General features: G+C 34.4%; 1 protein-coding gene across 1 annotated transcript; it reads right to left on the reverse strand.

Moving 5' to 3' along the window:
* Window positions 1–2,001: 2,001 nt before the first annotated feature.
* AZI2 (5-azacytidine induced 2) lies at window positions 2,002–16,651 on the reverse strand. The gene is made up of 7 exons (XM_090284419.1): window positions 16,431–16,651; window positions 14,891–15,016; window positions 14,407–14,506; window positions 12,588–12,736; window positions 9,743–9,801; window positions 5,471–5,589; window positions 2,002–2,656 (listed from the first exon to the last, which is right to left on the reverse strand). Exons 1-7 carry the CDS (start codon window positions 16,644–16,646, stop codon window positions 2,253–2,255), a joined length of 1,173 nt encoding a protein of 390 aa, XP_090140545.1. The 5' UTR covers window positions 16,647–16,651; the 3' UTR covers window positions 2,002–2,252.
* Window positions 16,652–18,304: the final 1,653 nt, after the last annotated feature.

The raw sequence follows: 18,304 nt of genomic DNA on the forward strand, positions 1-18,304 counted from the left end.
AGTTTCTGCCTCCACCCCAACCCCTACTGGTCTGCACAGTCAGAGGCAATGAGGCTTGATCCTCCCCGGTGCTGGGGCCGTGAGCTACGCAGTCTGGTGAGGAGCTGGAAACGCTCCCCAGGTATCTCTCCTTTTTAAAACGTGTGACTGCGCTTTCCCCTGGCTTGCTGCTGCCACTGCTGCTGCCACCACCACATCGTGTCCTCTCCGCCCTGGCTCTGCCCCTCCTACCTGTCTGGATGAGTATTTCTTCTTTATATCTTTGCTGGACTTCCATGCAGTTTGATTTTCTGGAACTTCTGACTGTCTCTAGTTTTGAGGTAGTTGTATTCCTTCTTAGTTGTGGAGGGAGATGCAGCGTGTCTGTCTACGCCTCTATCTTGGCTGGAAGTCTGGTTAATCTTTCTTAAATAGTCTTACACATCATTTACTTAGCACTTTAAACTGCCAGGAACATTATTCACTGACTTTCTAACATCTGTTTGATAGATACCCTTCTGTTTAGATGGAAAAGCATTTTCTCCACTCAAGTTAGTTTAAAAAGACAAATATCTTTTTACATGAACACCTCCACTCCCAATTTCAAACAAAAATAATTTTAATCAAACAATTTCTTTTCATTGTTCAAAACAATCAAGCTGTTATCTCATACAACTTATTTTCTTTACATTGTAAAATTTTCAGTTTTAAAAAAGGCAAACAAGTAAGCTTAAGAGATTAGATATAATATACAGCCTATGCAGCTACATGAGAAATAGGTTCTGCTGCTGTGATATTACACAGGTAGTTGCTTCCTTCAGCGAAAGCCTGGAATCTTATATTTGTTTATGCATATTGTGTTTTGTTCTGTTACTTGGCAGGAGATTCTACTCCCTTGAGTCAGCTCTGTTCATTGGTCAGAATAAATTCCAGCATCTGACACCAATTCCATTAATCACAGACAAGCTTGAGTAAGTGAGGTAATAGAAAGACAAGAATATCTGCTGAATAGTGAACACTGTTTATGTATGTATGTTATTCAGTTAATATAGAAGAGATCTGTGATATTCTTTTAAGTTCAAGACAGACCATTTGAAACTGTCTATTAAAAAGGTTAAAGGTTTCCTACATGAAACACCTTGTCTCAGGCAAAGGGTATATGAATCAAGTCATACATTTTATTATTAATACTGCAGCCCTGAAAGAACTTAGGTGGGTTTCCATGTGAAGCCATCCTTATTTCCTTAGTTGTTTATAAATGATAGGCCACTTAGAGGGGATATTTTATGATTGTACTATATCAATACAGCACAGAATTTGGTTTCTAGAATTAAAATTCCTAAATCAGTTAAAAACCAGTCAATGAGTAAGATGTTATTTCAAACCAAAGTCTTAACAATTTTTAAGCTGGTCTACATGATGAGTGGGTATAGACCCTTTGAAGAAAACAACTTTAAAGTTCTATTTAGATTTTCATTATGGACCCTGAAGGGACAGATTAGACTTGAAACCTTTGTGATGCTCTTTTTACTTCTAATTGGTTGATGTACAGGATTATAATAGTGTATTCACATACCACATAGATTTTCAACTATTTCATCACTTTTCAATTAGGACTTGAGGGATGTACTGGGACAAAGTTGGCTTCAACAATCAGGCTGCTTCAAGTTTTAAAGTTCAAGTTGCCATTCTAAATTTTATCAACACTGTGATTAAAAGTGATTTAAAACTTTGAAACACAATAGCATATAGAGATAGAATAACCTAAATACTGTTATTCCACTACTTATATTTTTCATCTTTATACACTATAAAGTCAACAGATATATAACCTATTCACATTGCCATTTGTTCCTTTATGCAACTTAAAGCTAATTTTTTCCTCTTATACTAATGGCTTCCTCTATTTGTAATGAGCAGCAGTGTAGGCATTTCACATGCTTTATAAAACCATGTCTAAAAACTTTCCATTTCATTCTTTGTGAGAGGCAGAAATTTACAATCACTATCAAAGGTAGAATAGTCTTTTAGAAACACCTCAACTTTATTAATTTATTATTAGCATATATCTGATTCTTAGCCAGAAGCTGGAGTGTTGCTCTTTCATACTGGAAAACCAACTACGTAATAAGGTACAGTATGTGCAAATCTGTACATTGAAGAACCCTGCAAATTTGAATCAAAACCCACCTTCAGTTTATTAAATACTTTCTCAAGAGAACCACTGCAGGAGGTACAGCAATTTCATGACCAAATCATGAATCTCTTCAGAATTAATTCTTATAAAGGCAGTTTTGATTATGTTGATCCAAGTAATGTGGCAGGATGGGTAAAGGCAAAGTTTTATTTTTAGTTTCTCCAAATGCTGTCTCACTTGATTTAGGAGGGCTTGGGAATACCCAAGAATTATCTTCCAGAGAATTTCTGCCGTAAGAGTTGTGTTCCTGCAAGTTTGTACAGTCACGAGGAATGGGTCCCTCATATGTCCATGATTGGAGAATTGCTTTCTCTGATAAAACTTTTCCATCTCCTGGTAAAAGGAAAGATGTGGTATTACAAAGAGTTTTGCCATTTGGGGAGAGAGTGGGGTTTCTTTTGTATGTTGCAGTGAAATTCGTCAAGTGCAGTTTTGTGCGGTCTTTCCCAAGGTCTTCCATGCATCCTACAGGGGCACAGGCTAAAAGAGAAAGTACAGGCCAAATGTCAGTTGTCATGGCATTTGTGATCATAAAAAATACGTAACACATTAATTTGGTTGAATTTATAACTGGAAATAAAATTAACATTCCCAAATTAATGTAGTCATTGGGCACTGTGACATAGAGTTATATGACAAATGATCTGAGTTCTAATCCTGGGTCAGCTATTCTGACATTTAAGTCAGTGCTTGCTCCAGGTATCGCTTTTCTCATTTGCAAAATGGACACAGCATAGTAATCCTGTCCCACCTGTATCACTGAGCTGTAAAAGATGAAGAATTTGAAATTTTAAGAAGTTGGACACCAATAAGGTTAAAATATTGGGTTGACCAAAAAGCCCATTTAGTTTTTTCCATGAAATAAAAGACACATTTTTCATTTTCACCAATAACTTTATTGAGTATGTCGGTCTTCTCCCACTATTGGCTTCTAGTGGGCAGCGGCCAGGGGTGCAGCTATACATCTTCCAATGCATGACACAGCCCCACAGCAAAGAGTTATTTGGTCAAAATGTCAACAGTACTAAGAAAGTTCGCAAACCACTTCAGTCACAGTACCTTCTTCATACACTACATAAATCTCTTTTTGTGTTTCAGTTGCATTTTTGCCTTTCTTGAAATAAACTGTTGCATATTTTCTTCCATCTTCAATATTAAACTGGCTGCACAAAAATTCACCAATTTTGATAAGTTTTTTTTAAATGCACGCAGAGATGACAGCTGTAACAATACAATCTAACAAAATTGTTTCGAATGAGGTTAAAGACAACTAAGCACTACTAGAGCCATCATCCAGAAAAAAAGCTTTCTGGCCAACCCAATACAAGTGAAGATCCCGTTCTGGGCTCTTAACAGGGCTAAAGGTGGCTTCCAGACTATTAACTTCAGTGGAGGAGACTAATAAAGCTGTTCTTAAGTTTTTTATTTTGGTTGTTAAATATCATATTCCTTTACTTATTCAAGTCATTTTTCCATAGGTGGTCCAAAATTAGATTTTTTCAGAAAGAGTTACATTGTAAAACACAAATAATATACATTTAGGCTTTTATGAATAAAAGTTTAAATAAAAGCTACAAAATAATCCTATGTCTTGTGAAACACATATAATGGTAAATGTACGTTCTGCTATGGTCACAATATAGGGCAAGTAAAAACAACACAATACAATGTCTTCAGTACCCATGTAGTGGCTTAGAAAACAGACTGCTCTAAAGCTTTAGCCACCTGCAGCACAATGGTAGCATGAGCTTTCCCTCCCCTTCCAAGTTAGCCAGGGCAGAAAAGTCAGATTTATCCCAAGTCCAAAAAGGATACCAATTGCAACTGAGGCTTGACACTATAGTTTTAGAAGAAAACAATTGAACTACATTATAAAATAAGCTCACTGTCTTTTTTTCTGAGGAGGAGAGACAAGAGTTGGGGAGAACTGGAAGTAACATTCACTTTTTGGACAGGGTGATATTGTAGGTCAGGAAAAAAGGTGATCTAGTTTCATCGCTGTCTACTCCTCAAAGCATTGAGTTCTGTGGTGAGGGAGGAGTGGTGGCCTCGAGCCTGCCACTGTAATAGGAAATGTGCTAGAAAACTTTTATGGTTCAAAGCACTAAATATTTATCACCAGCTCAGAAGGGACACGAGAATGAACCATTTCTAAATATGAAAAGAGCGTTTGTCCTATATTATTATTTGGAAGTTATATTTATTATATAAACAGAGAGCTACACTGAACAGTCACTGCAAAATTACTGAATGAGTCCATTTTAAGAGAAATCTTATCTCTATCATCAACGTGTATTACCTTACATGTAACCCTGGCCACTGGAAAACTCAAGGACAAAATGAACCAGAAATTAAGTGTGGGCCTGCCAGAATACCACATTTTGTCTGATTCATAAGTAACTAGAAAAATTAAAGACATTCTGAATTTAATTTTCCTTCCCAATGTGCAACATCTTCCCTGATAGTGTACACTTCTGAGAACTACTTATAAAATAAATTCTTATATGCAGCCTTTAGGGACAATCTGAGGTACAAATTACAGTTTTAAACTGGATGGTGATTATTTTTTATAAAATGTCACATCTTATTACTTTAAAAAGTAAATTTTAGGGCACTTAAATTTATATTACACAACTTTTCAGAAATACAACTATTATGTAATAAAAGGTATAAATGCACTGATTTTTCTGAGGTATGAAATTAGTGTTGACAAAGTAACCACTACTAGTTAACACAAAACTCAAAATGTTTAGTCAGCCAAGTAGTTAAATATGAAAGGCAAAGCAATCGAATTTTTTGTTTGGCTGAAAGGGATAAGCACCTAGTCTCCTAAATAACCTGTCCTTTATGAAAAGAAAAATTAACTTTACAAAAAAGAAAACCAAATAACAAACAATTTAGAGCTAGGTCTTTGGTGTAATGAAAAAGTTTCAGGTGTTTTGGTGTCTTGTCTTTTTTTTAAATTATGAAGTAGTTGTGGTAAAAGGTCAACTAGAGCAAACTTAACACCTCAGCCTTATACACATAAGCAACACTTGGCTGAGAAAAAAAAAAAAAAAAAGCCACAAGGGGAAAAGAATACAGTACTGAAGAAAAAACACATCAGCAACACCTTTATGTGTGAAGTTGACCAGCATGAGACTGAAGCCAAAGCAGAGGACGGGTAGCTGTGAACATACTATACATACTTTGGCTTATCAAATTCATTTGATGAGATTTTGATAAGATGCGATAGCTAGTTGCTCTTCAAGCAGTTTGGCTGGAATCAGTGGTTTCCAGCAAACATTGACTTGCCTTTCTTGGTTGCAGTTGGGGTTTTCAATTTCCTCAGTAGTTCAGCTTGCACTTGAGTCACCAGATGTAAATTAGACATTTCTCTCTTCAGTTCCCAGTATGCACTTTGCATATTATCACTGATACACAGGGTTTAAAAAAGAAAAGTTAATGGTTATTATTCTCTTTATGAAGAGAGTAAGTTTAAAACAAATGATCATATCTGCATTTTTGCTCAAATTAGTTTTGAAATTATGTAAATTAAAACTCCCTCATTAAATAATTGAAAGATATTTAGTTAGGGCATTATAACAATTAAGAAGACCTTATTCATAATAACAACACTGACCTAATTTATAGCAATTAACTGAACTATATTAAACAGAAGGTTATAAAAGGAGTATTCTAACCAATGAGTTTCTTAGGGTTCTTGTCTCAGAATTGAGATTTTATTATAGACTATAGCATAGTGGTGTTAGTACATTTAATAGTAAGGAGTACGTTCTTCATTTGCACCTCTGATCAAGACTAACGTGACATTCATATATGGGTTTTAAGTTTGTATTTATCTTATGACTATTCTGTTGCGATGTCGTGAATTGAAATCCTGTATCAACTGCTGAATGTATATCCAAGCTCCATTAAAATAAAATTTAGATTTCATGTATTCCACTCTTTTATGTTTGACTGGGCTGTCTCATATTGTTGGTTCTAAACCAATGTGACATGACAGCACAAAACATGAAGAGCCAGATGATTCCTGGTAAAGGAAAGGAAGCTAGGGAAAGAGAAGATCACAGGAAACAGAAATAAAAACTTCACAAATGCCTCTCATTTTGACTGAGGAATTATGTTATTTTAAACCTATTTTTTAAATAAGTTTCATCTTCTATTAAACCTTACTTGTATATTCATAATTTTCTTTTTAGGTTCTTAATTATCAACTAAATAAATCAAAATCTTCAACATATATTCTTACTTTGCTATACTAGGATACATAAAATATTAGATGTAAAAACAACCAGTACAATAATGGTCAAATGACCATTATTGCCATGTAGTAATAGTAAGATAACAGTGTAATTTTAGTAGTAATCAAATCAAATTTGACAGACATGTCACTGCATGCTTTTATTTTTGTCTAGCTATAAACAAACCTTTTTAAACTATAAGGAATAATACTCTTGATATTTAAATCTAATATCCTATTTTAATTACAGAAGCAACAGATACATTAAAAAAGAATTATTTTGAATTATGTAAGACTGCATACTTTTTTTCAAAATACTTGGACAATACTTTCAATGAAAGAAGCGGAATAAACTTTATACTGCCTCTGAAAAAAACCTACAGGTTTCGTCTGTTGTAAACGTCACTTGTTAACCATAGTCTATGAAAAATCACAGGGCTCTTTGCAGGTTTTTGATAGGTGTGAAATAATTACTTCACAAAAATTAGTTAATCACCTCTATTTCAGCAGTAAACATCGGAGATGGGTGCTACAATGCATGTTTCCTATATTAAGGTGAAGAGAGTTGCTGGTTCCTTTGTGCAATTCTGGGCATTCAGTATGCTTTCCAGAGTTACTCATATAACACAGAAGTAAGTATAAACACTGCACATGTGCCAATAATTCATGCAGTCACGATATTAAGAATACTGCTTAAAAATAGTGTTTTATTGTTGGCATGAGATGGTAAATCAGTACCTGATTTGGAGAAAAGCAAAGCAAATATCCAAGATAGTGTTTAGATACTAGAATATCAAACATATTTAATCACTCAAAATAGCTAAGCATGTAAAATAAAAGAGAATTATCATAGAGGTATTAAAAGCAATGTCTAATACAGATTTTCCAATTTGATTAATGATGACTGCTTATAAATTAGGTTAAACTAACAACTAGGTCACTAAGTTTAACGTATAACTATCTAGTCTTTTTCTTTTGCCCTTAATGTCACCTGAACTGAAAACTACAGATGTAAAAATCTAAAATTGTTACTAAGTATAAGTTCTCCCTCTTGTGGATAGCAAAGTAATGGCAGTTACTTTACAACTATTATTAAGTGCTATATAGTCTTCAAGGTGGGTTAAAAATTTATTTTTAATTGTATCTATTTAAGTAAAATGTTTAAGTCATTATATAAGTGAGATTGGAAATGGCAAGTTGTCACTCATAAATCTTGAGCAGAGTTCCAACTTACCTTCACTTCTTCAGGCATCTTTGAGACTGTATAAACTACAACACTGATCCCGTCCCCCAGCCCAAACTAGGGGTGTGAACAAAGTTAAGTTTTGCTTTAAATGACATAGAAGCAGAATCCTAGTAATATATATGGTATCTATAAAGAACTTATAAAACTACCTGAACTCTGAGATGCAATACTAAAGGACCCAAAATTAGAACCCTAAAAATAATAGATGAGAAAAAAAATGTTTGAGCATTTATTATGTGCTAGGTACTCTACCCATATTCTCATAATAACTTGGCAAATTGAGTAAACTAATTTTACTTGAGGAAACAGGTTCAGGAAATTTTACTTCACTCTAATGTGCTGCGGTTCAAAGCTATAGTTAGCCAGTCTAATAAATGATTGCTTACTGGGGGTAAAATTTACCAAACACCTACAATATACATACTGCCAACACAACCTGATTAGCCCCACTGTAAAATTTCATACCTCTGAATCTTAAATGTAATGAAGCCTGTTTACCCCCATCTCAGGAAGGAGTACATACATGTCCTGCTTACAAAGTGAAAAGGCCATTTTCTTAACTGACACTATGCATTCAACTCTTAATACTGAAATGAATATTCCTTGAGTAAGAAAAACCTACTTAACTGAGTTTTTACTTCAGCCATACATATTTTTCTTTAACTTCTGAAAATTTACTGAAACTGTTATATCCCCAGAGGAACTAAAATTAAAATATGGAATAGTCTTAGCCAAGATCTAGAGACTTAGAAATGTATATTTTGTCAACTGTGATTTTCCCCTAAACAGTGTATTTCATATGTTTTTGACTGTAAGGCACAGCAAGCAATCACTTTACACTGCAACCCAACAGAAATGAGTTATGAGAAATTACATTTATACCATTATTACACATATTACACTCTGGGATGTCCTACAGGCATATTTCATTTTATTGTGCTTTGCTTTATTGCTCCTCGCAGATATTGCGTTTTTCACAAATTGGAATAAGACCCTCCACCAGCAAAAAAAACCCTCCCAAAAGAACAAAAAAATAAAATCACTTGATGAAGGCTCAGATGATGGTTAGCATCTTTTAGCAATCATATATTTTTAAACTGAGGTATGTACATAGTTATTTTAGACAAATGTTATTGAACACGAGGGTACTTTAGTACTAATGAGCTAGATAACTTTGACAAAGAAGACAACTTTGAGAAATAATTTAAATGGACACTGTACTAGACACAGTTAAAAATAAAAAGGGAAAAACTTAATTGCTGTAAATTGAGAAGTTGAAAGCATAATCAAATTACTGTTAAAATGGTATGTGCAACAGAAACCGTATGTTCCAGAAAGCCTAAAATATTTACTGCTTGTGCTTTATTGAAAGTCTGCCTGTCCCCGGATCTAGAAGAGTGGCTGCATGGTGTTTCCTTAAGTTGTTCACCTTAATTTAGGAAAAGGTGTGAATTCACATTATTTACTTTAGGTCAGTAACCTTTGGAAGCCAAATGATCAAACACTGAAGTCAAATGAGAATTTCACACTAGATGAAAGTATCCATGCAGCGAGGGAGTGTTAACAGAGCAGAAACAAAAATTATCAGGTAATTTAAAACACAGTATTTAAGTTACTTAAGTAAAAATGATCTCTATTTGAGAAAATGTTTGAAGTAGCATACTCTGATAGCTACTCTTGTTCTTATCCCAGGAGGGTTATTCTCTTAAAATTCATATTATATCAAAGACTAGAAGGCTGTCCAAGTTTATCCTTAAGACAAAATGTTATTTCTATATATGGAAATGCATAATTCTAGATGTACAAAATTAGGATTTATTGCAGAATATGTCTACACAGCTAACTCCCTAATATCCTCTCTAAATTGAATGTTTAAAAATACTGTTTAAGGCATCACATTATGCACCTTTCTACTACCAAGTTCAAGTCTAATGTTAAGTAACAGTTAAGTAACATTACATGCAGTAACCCAAGTAATATCTATTTGTTTTTAAGGTTAAATCATAACAAATCTAAGTACCTATACAAAGTGGCTTATGGAAAAAAAATATTTTTAAATACTGAAAAATTTTCATACCTTGAACTGCTTAGATTTTGGAGATCTCTACTCTGCAGATTGTCTTCTTGAGATGGATCCTGTTGTTTGAAAAGAAGTTTGAAAGTTGTTAGTCTACTTACTTTCGGTACACTTTGTATTACCAGAGACATGTTTCAGATGGAGAGACTACATCTTTAACTGTACAGCAAAAACTAGATTTGATACTCAATTTTAATGAAATACCTTCAAACCTATACAAGATATTTCAAAATCAGTTACAATTAAAGTCATTAATGCTTTAATTTAAAAAGCAAACGAAATTCCTCTCATGTAAAAGAACTTGGAATCTTACGCTGTATCACATTTCAGAAGGGGCTATGTTTTACAGAAAATACTACCTTAAAAATATTTGTAAAGGAGTCTAGTAGATGTAAGCAAGATTTTTTTTGCCTTTTTATATTGTTGTTTGTTCCAATTTCCCCCATTGCTCTCCCCTGCCCCGCTCCCCCCACTCCCAGAGTCAGTCCCCGCCCTGCTGTCCATGTCCCTGGGTCATTTATACATGTTCCTTCCCCTTGTTTCCCCCCTTATCTCCTCCTCCTTCCCCTCCAGGCACTGTCGGTCTGTTCCTTGTTCCCATGCCTCTGGTTCTATTTTGCTCATTTGTTTGTTTTGTTCATGTGAACAGGAATTTCTCTAGCCTTGGTTTGCTCTTTGACTCTCCTGCTGACTGACCAGCAACACCTTTGAAATACGACTTAAAAGTACACATCCCACAATGTCAAAACAGGATTTCAACTTGGAACCCTTGATGAATTAAGTAAGCATTTCCACTCTTCCTTTCCCTCATTCATTTTCCTATGTTGTGAGCATTTTAAACTTAAAATCTTGCCTCCCCCTGCCAAATAATTCCCAAGAAGGTGGGGACCTCTTTTAAAATATTCATCCCCATTTCACCTCTGACTCTTAGTTTCTTAGCCTCTTGGATTCAATTTCATCAACAGTAAAAGAATTGATTTCTCAAGTTTCTTCTACCTTCAAGTCTATTTCTGTGATTTATGATAGATGAATTAAACTAAAAGCAAATGTATTCCCTAGCACACCATCTAGTGGAAAAGAAACTAAGAGCTGAACTATAACTCACATCTACGTATATACCCTGAAAAGCACTGCTATTCTGAGTTTACCCTAATTATGTTTTTTTTTTTTTGAAAAACATTCACTTATCGAATGTACTAGGCTCTATGCTAATTACTTCATATTATCTAATTTAACCTTCATGGAAAAAATAGGTAATTTAATGCTTACTTTATAGAAAACAATTACAGAAGTTAAATAACTCTCCTAATGTTACATAGCTAATAAGCAATATCACAGTTATGAACCAAGACTTTTTGACTGTGGCACTGCTTCCTACTTTTATAAGGAAATACTCATTATGTATAAAAGCTGTCAAATTATTTCAAGTACAATGTATACTGACAATTGTAATTAAGAGCTTCAAGGTGCAGATCTTTACTTGCAAGTCCTGTACATCTTTTTAAGAGAAGCCTCACAGAACTACTGGCAGCTGGGCTTGTGGGAAAGGATGCTGAAAGGATTTGAAGGAATTGTATGTAGTCACAGGTTCAAAGCTGAGAAAATCAACCTGAGATGCCAAATAGGAACAAAAATATTTGGTTCTAATAGGAGTCAACTGTAGTTTTTGTAGTATTTCCCATTTAATCAGGGTTGGGGGGCTCCAAAACAAGTTCTTTGTCCAGTTCAGAGGAATTCATTTGGTCAAGGACAAGGCAGGATGCTGTATTACTCTTAATGCCTGGCTCACTCTTAAGCAGTGGTCACCTTGGATCAAGACTGCATTATAGAATTGAGAGATCTGTCAGTTCCACGTAAGGAGTTGGGATTCAGAGGCACAGTCCTGGCTGGCTGTCAGAAGTAGTTCCTCTTTCAGTTTGTGGCACCCCACTCTGGGGTGGGTGACACAGCTCCTCAATGGTACTGGAATGCTCTGATGGGCAAAATGGTTGAGCTGAGAAATAGTTATCTGACCAGTTACCTTAGTTTAAGATACATGACTGGACATAACGTATACATGGCTATCTGAGTCCAGACTACTAAGCTTTTAAGTTTCTTATAATAACTATTTTAAACTGCACCTGGTGCACTGCTCTCACATTTCCCTGTTTCTCTTTTATTTCTTCCTTTTACCCTTGGCATTGTCGTGACATCTGGAAACGTGTATCCAAGCTTGTTAGAACACCATGTAAAGTATTAGTAAATAGACTCTTGGTGAGGACCGACAGGCAACTTGTGTTCCAGTGGATGACTTTAAGCTAAGCACACTTAAGTGGCTCATCAGGGTTTTTTGTTTTTGTCCCCAGCTGCCCCCACCCGGCCACCACCCAACTCCTGAATACTTAGCTATTGGTTAAAAATTAAACTTGCCCCCAAAATATTAGACTTGTGAAAATAGTGGACTCTGTAAAATCTTTTTAAGAATTCTAAAAATTAAGTTGTTTCTTCTGGTGTTGAAATTAAACTATTAAGGAAAATAAAACGGGAAATTTAAAACTCAAGTTCCTTTTACACCTTACATAGAAACAAATGACTTAAGGAAATTGAAGGAAAGGGAGTAAATTAATAAATAATAAGCTTTGAAAAAGCCTTTTTTAAAAACAAAATTATATAATTCTGGGATTATGCTAAAAGTATATAGTATATCAGATTTTAGCAAAAATGGGAAAGATAAAGGTGACTTTTTCAGAGAATGTACCAATAAGTAGTTAAAATTTGTTAGCTCTATGATTTACTACCTAGTTAAAAGTCATGCATACAATGCACACAGAATTCTGAATTTCTCAATTTAATAATTCTGCAGTACCGTTTGTTTGGCTTTTTGTAGCTCTATTTTGAGATTGTTACATTCTTCCCTCTTCAGTTCTAGTTCTTGTTCCAAACCATGGATCTTCAGGTCACAGCTCAATTTTTCCACCTCCCAGTTTGATGAAGGGGTATTTAAATTCCTTATCACTAGAAGAAAAAACGGACATTAAAATTTTTATTTCTGCCTTCTATATTACTTGCAATTCTAAAAAGGCTATGCCAGTAAAATGCAGATAATATAAAAACTAATATAAAATATGCAGAATTATTAATAGCTTTTAAAATATAGTTACTTTTAAAAAGTTAGGCTGAGAATAAAAAATCTAGCAATCTTGTTTTAGAATGTATTATTCACCCCTATGCCTGATTTTCTGTTTAGGTTAAAGTACAGATTTGTCAGTCTGGAACTTCAAAATATATAACACTGAGCTAAAATTATAGACAGATTAATAATCTTTATATAAGTCAGGACAGTGATAAAAATTAAGAGTAAACTTAGCTAATCAGTTCAACTAGTCCTTTCAGAGTATAAAGTTTGACACTTAAGTATGGCAGGGGTGTCTTGCACACCCTAGGCTCGGTTGTAAGTTGCTCTGTCCAGCAGAGGCTTCGTGACCAAGGCGGAACAAACTTTTACCCAGGACATTTCATTATGTCTGGGGGAAGGAAGGTGACTGTTCTCTCTAGTGGAGAACAGCGATTAGACCTTCCCTCATGCCTTTTATTGAGGAGGATACACATGAGAGATACAAGGTCAAGATTCATGAATCATCAATAGCTTGGAGGCGTTAGGATTACAGTTGACAGTGACAGATTACATGTACTAATACAGAGGGTACAGTGACCAGTCTGTGTCAGGGTCTATCAAACACCTCGACACCACACTGGCAGTAGGTGCAAAGTTTCATACATTTATTGCTAGAAATTGTTTATGTCATATTAAAAAATAAGCAGAGCAAGTTCTAAAGCATAATAAGCACTCTTTAAATCCAATTCTCACAGAAACCCTCTGAGTGCCTTTCAGTTATGTCTTCCGTGCAGCCTTATGTTGAGACTTAAAGACAAGCACGGTCAGGATGCCGGCGGCAGTCATGCTCAGGCTGGGGCTACAGTACCCTAAACCACAAGGAGCTGTTCCCTACACTTAAGCCAAAACATTAATGTCAAAACAATTTCATTCATAAACCTTCCACAGTATACCCTCAATGGAACTGAATACTGACTTACCCCAATTTTGTTCCTTAGTCTACCTAGAAAAAGCCCCAATTAGCTACCATAAGAGATCTCAATCTCCTACCGAAAGGTCTCTCAGGCCTACTTTTCAGCTTGTTTCATCAGAATGTTCATGCGAACAGGCTAATACACATATCCCACACACTTAACTTCTCACCCCAGCAGCTCATCACTCATCTGCACACTTAATAACCTTTAGAAATTAAAAAAGTAATTGTAACGACTCTATGACAGTGTCTCTAACAGGGGCAAAAGGTCAGTGGGAAGAAAAAGCCAGAGCTTATCAGTGGGCAAGAGGTTTTGACAAAGATGGGGTTTTACTAATTTCCTCATTTACTTCCTCACAAACCAGCCCTGAATAAAAACCATTTTATTTTCTAGGAAAAGTGTAATTTATATCGGTAAGGAAAAATTAAAAGGAGTTGATACTTTGTGAAAGCAGAACAGAGAAATTAATATAAGCCTAAAAATTAAAAAAATAAGTTAAAGCCTTAGCATACAGATATAGAAAACTGGTCATGGATAAATCATATGAATGGAAACATGTATTAATCCTATTAGAATATTTAAAACAAGTGGCATACCCTGCTGAGTCTCCACCTCTGTCCTTAGCTGGAGGAGTTCTACTTCTTTAGACTGCAGTTGTTCATTCAATGCTTTCAAAGATTCACAGTTGTCTTTGTTCTAGTTAAGTAGGGAAAACGCCAAGTTATATTCAGTAAAATCTATAGGTTGGTATTCTATATTAATTTTCAGGCAAATGTTGAAAAACTGCTTCTAGCCTTTTCAAAGCAAGGTGGGAAAATGAGCTCAGTTTTTCATTAATCTTTTTTCTTTTTCTAATTTAGGATCTTATTCACTGGCTTTTTTGTTTATGTATTTAAGTCCTAAGCATCATTATACAAATAAGTTGCAAATATTATTTAAATTCTCTTTTTGCCATGAGCCTGTATACTGTCAATTTTTAATTTAATAAATGTAAGTACTTCTTTTATTTCTATTTTTAAGTTCTTGAATGAGAAAACTCATTTGTAATATATAGATACCATTCGTTTCAAACGAACTTACCATTTTATCCAATTTGCTCTTTAAATTATCTCTATCAATGCAAACCTCTCGATATGCATGATAGGCCTTATTTACTTGTTCTCGTCCCACTGAACTTGTGTCTTCATCTAATCGAGTTCCTATAAGCTAATGGTGTAAAATCAGAAGAGAGAGCTTAGGAGGGTATTCTACATAAAATAATTAGCCTTCTGATGGCTTCTCATCTTACTTTTTTAATCACTGTAATGCAGGGATAAAGCCTGGACTATAACTGACTGAACATTTTAAGTATACTGATTAAGAAAGCAAAAAAGTACAGAATATTTTTAAAAGTAGTTATTTTATGCTTTTACTTACTCATTATCTTATACTTTGCAGTATCTGTTTTATAACATTAATTTATCATACTAAAACAAAGTATATCATTCTTTTGTAATTCTTAAAGTGTTTTCCAAGCCAATAGTATTTAATTTCCATTGTCAGAAAAAGTATAAGGGTAAGGTATTCTTGACTTCTTATGGAATAGGTGGGTTAGTTTATTAAATCCTATATTATTCCAGAACAGGATTGTTGGTCACAAAGTACAGAAATATTTCCAATGTTAACTATACCAAATCACAATATTCTTCTGAACTTTAAAATACACAGTTATGAGCTCCAAAATATTACCTTTTCTCATTTATCCTAGTATGTCACACATTCATTTAATCGCCTCTAAAGTAAATTCATATGAATACAAAGAAAATATGACTATTTTTACAGCTGACGCCTCATCTCTTATTCTCCCAAATGAACTAAACTCTACCAAGCTCCATCCTTGAGTTTTCACAAAAAGATAATTCCTTTCTTTGGCTGCCTTGGAATCCATTTCCTTCCCCCTTTGTTGTAACTGTTGTTTGTAAAATATGAATATACTGATCTGTCTGATGAAATAGAAGTTTAAAACATAAAATAAATGGATGAGTGAGGAAGATTTCCCTATGCACAAAGCCAAGCAGACCAGATGATTTATAATTGTATCAACTACCTTGCCTGTATATTCTACAATACTTAAAAGTGTTAGGTTTCTTTATGAAAAAGGTAATTAGAAGAAAATTATTAGTTAAAAATCATTATTCTTGTTATGTGTGTTCAAAAAGCGTAAGAGAATGTTGAGGTAAAGAAGATATAAATCCTGGTGAAGACATCATTAAACATATTATAACAGTGTTCCACGAGCTTCCTCCTTTGACATTTAATTTATTGGCCATAATTTTTGCAGATTTTAAAATCCTAAAGAAAAACATACAGTTATAAAGGCAAGGCAAGGCAATCTTAAAAAAGAGGCAAGAAAAATGTTTGGCATGTGTTCCTTTCAAGGTGCTAAACCCTATTCTACAAATATTCCCCCACCATATATGAAACACAGTGTGACAGGTACAATGCCCAGGGTTGCCAGATTAGGAGTTATCCTTGGAAATTTAGTACAACCATGGAAGACAGGTCAGAAAAATACTTAAAAATTTAAGTATTTTGAATTATTCTTTCAGTCATAACATATGATGAAGGTAATGATTATTACCTTTTCTTCCAAAAGTCTTACTCTTTTCTTTAAGAAAGAGTTCTCTTTCTCTGAATCCTTGAGTCGTTTTTTGATGTCTTCATATGCAGTGACAAGGGCAAAATGTGAAGCCAGAGACTCATCTCCTGAATATATTGAGCCTGGAGGCACTGAATCTCTCCTATGGGCTTTTTCATGATTCAGAATGCAGATATCATCTTCTACCAATGTATCCATGACCACTGTTTAAAAGAAAAAAAAAAAAAGTCTCATTAAAAAAAATGAACAGAAAAAGCATGTTTATAATAATGTGAATATTGAGGCAATGTTTAAAAATTCCTGTTTCTTTTAGAGGCAGTATAGTAGATAGTTAAGAGCATGGACTCTGCAACCACGCTGCCAGGCTTTGAATCCACTACTTACATGTCTTAACCTCTCTGCCTCAGTTTCCTTATTTATAAAGTATAAGAAATAATAGCAACTACTTCATAGTTTTTAACATTATTAAATGAGTTGAAATCTATAAAGCATATAAAACCATTATCTAAGCTATTAGTAAATTTTATAAAAAATTATGAAACACATTTCAAGTTTTCAAAGAAAAAAATGTTAAAACTCTTTATACACATATATTTCTTCCTCATCAACATTTTCACTCTTAGATATAAGCAGCAAGTTTTATAGCTTCCCATATTATAAATTTTCAAGAATTCTTTGAGTATGATTCATTACAGTATATTATCATAGATGTTTTAATGCATACTCCATGATACTCTTTCCATACCCAATAACTTACTATATTTGTTATACATTCACAATAGAAGACAAAGAAATTAACATTTGAATGTCCACTACATACTAGTACCATGTTCTACATTCTTTTAATACTATCTTATTTAAATTTATCCATACAATTCTATGAAGTAGGCATCATCTACATTTGGTTGGGATTGAAAGGGTTATTTGCCCAAATTAAAGCTCTGGGAAGGCAGAGGTTAGGTTTGTTTTGCTCATCACTGTGTCCACAACTCATCATTGTGTGCAAGATGCTCAACAAATACTGTATTTTAAAGTTTAATTTTTTTAATCCTCACTTGAGGACATGCCCATTGATTTTAGAGATAGGGGAAGGGAGGGAGAGAGACATCAATGTGAGAGAGACACATCGATTGACTGCCTCTTGTACGCGCCCCAACCAGGGACTTAACCAAATGTGCAACCCAGGCATGTGCCCTGACCAGGAATCAAACATATGACCCTTCAGTTTATAGGACAATGCTCCAACCAAGCCACACCAGCCAGAGAAAATATGGATTATTGAATGAAGAATGGATAGAGTAGGATTCAAATAAAACTTTGAGTCTAAAACCTAAGAGAAGTCACTTAGTGAACAATAAATATACTTGCTTTGTACATCTACTTCTGTTGTTAGTTCAGCACTACTTCCCCATTGAGAGTTCTGTTCCTGGACAATACTGTGGAAGGAGAAATAGTGGCTGAAACAGTTTAAGACCTCATGGGAAAGACAGGGTAAGAGGGACTGTAGGCCATAGGAAAACCTAAACAATCCTTTAAAACGAAACACCAAATACAGCATGCTAAATGAAGACTATCAATGGAATTTCATGTATTTAGATGAGTAATTAATGATTGCTGATAGTGCTATCCCTTGCTTAAAATAATATTTGATTGCTTACTAGTGTTAGTCGCCATTCTAAAAGTATTATAGATGAAGAATCTGATGTAGAAGGAATATAAATAAATTTTCATAGTAACAGTAAATGGAGAGTTGAGGTGTAAACACAGGTAGAGAATCTATTTTTCACCATGTCTGCTTTTCTCCAAAACTTTTGATCTCCCTTCCTCTATCAATCAATTCCTGTAGTTTGTTTTGC

This window comes from Furipterus horrens, unplaced genomic scaffold (genome assembly GCF_987537825.1).
Source record: "Furipterus horrens unplaced genomic scaffold, mFurHor1.1.pri manual_scaffold_7, whole genome shotgun sequence".
Taxonomy (NCBI): Eukaryota; Metazoa; Chordata; class Mammalia; order Chiroptera; family Furipteridae; genus Furipterus; species Furipterus horrens.

Bases quoted from the DNA above. Each gene is read 5' to 3' on its own strand.
- AZI2 (XM_090284419.1), bottom strand. From the start codon at position 16,646: ATGGATACATTGGTAGAAGATGATATCTGCATTCTGAATCATGAAAAA. The intron at 9,802-12,587 runs GTACTGCAGAAT...TTCAAACAACAG, and splicing joins TACAAAAAGCCAAACAAACG to GATCCATCTCAAGAAGACAA. The intron at 2,657-5,470 runs GCAAGTCAATGT...TTTCTCTTTTAG, and splicing joins CCCAACTGCAACCAAGAAAG to CCTGTGCCCCTGTAGGATGC.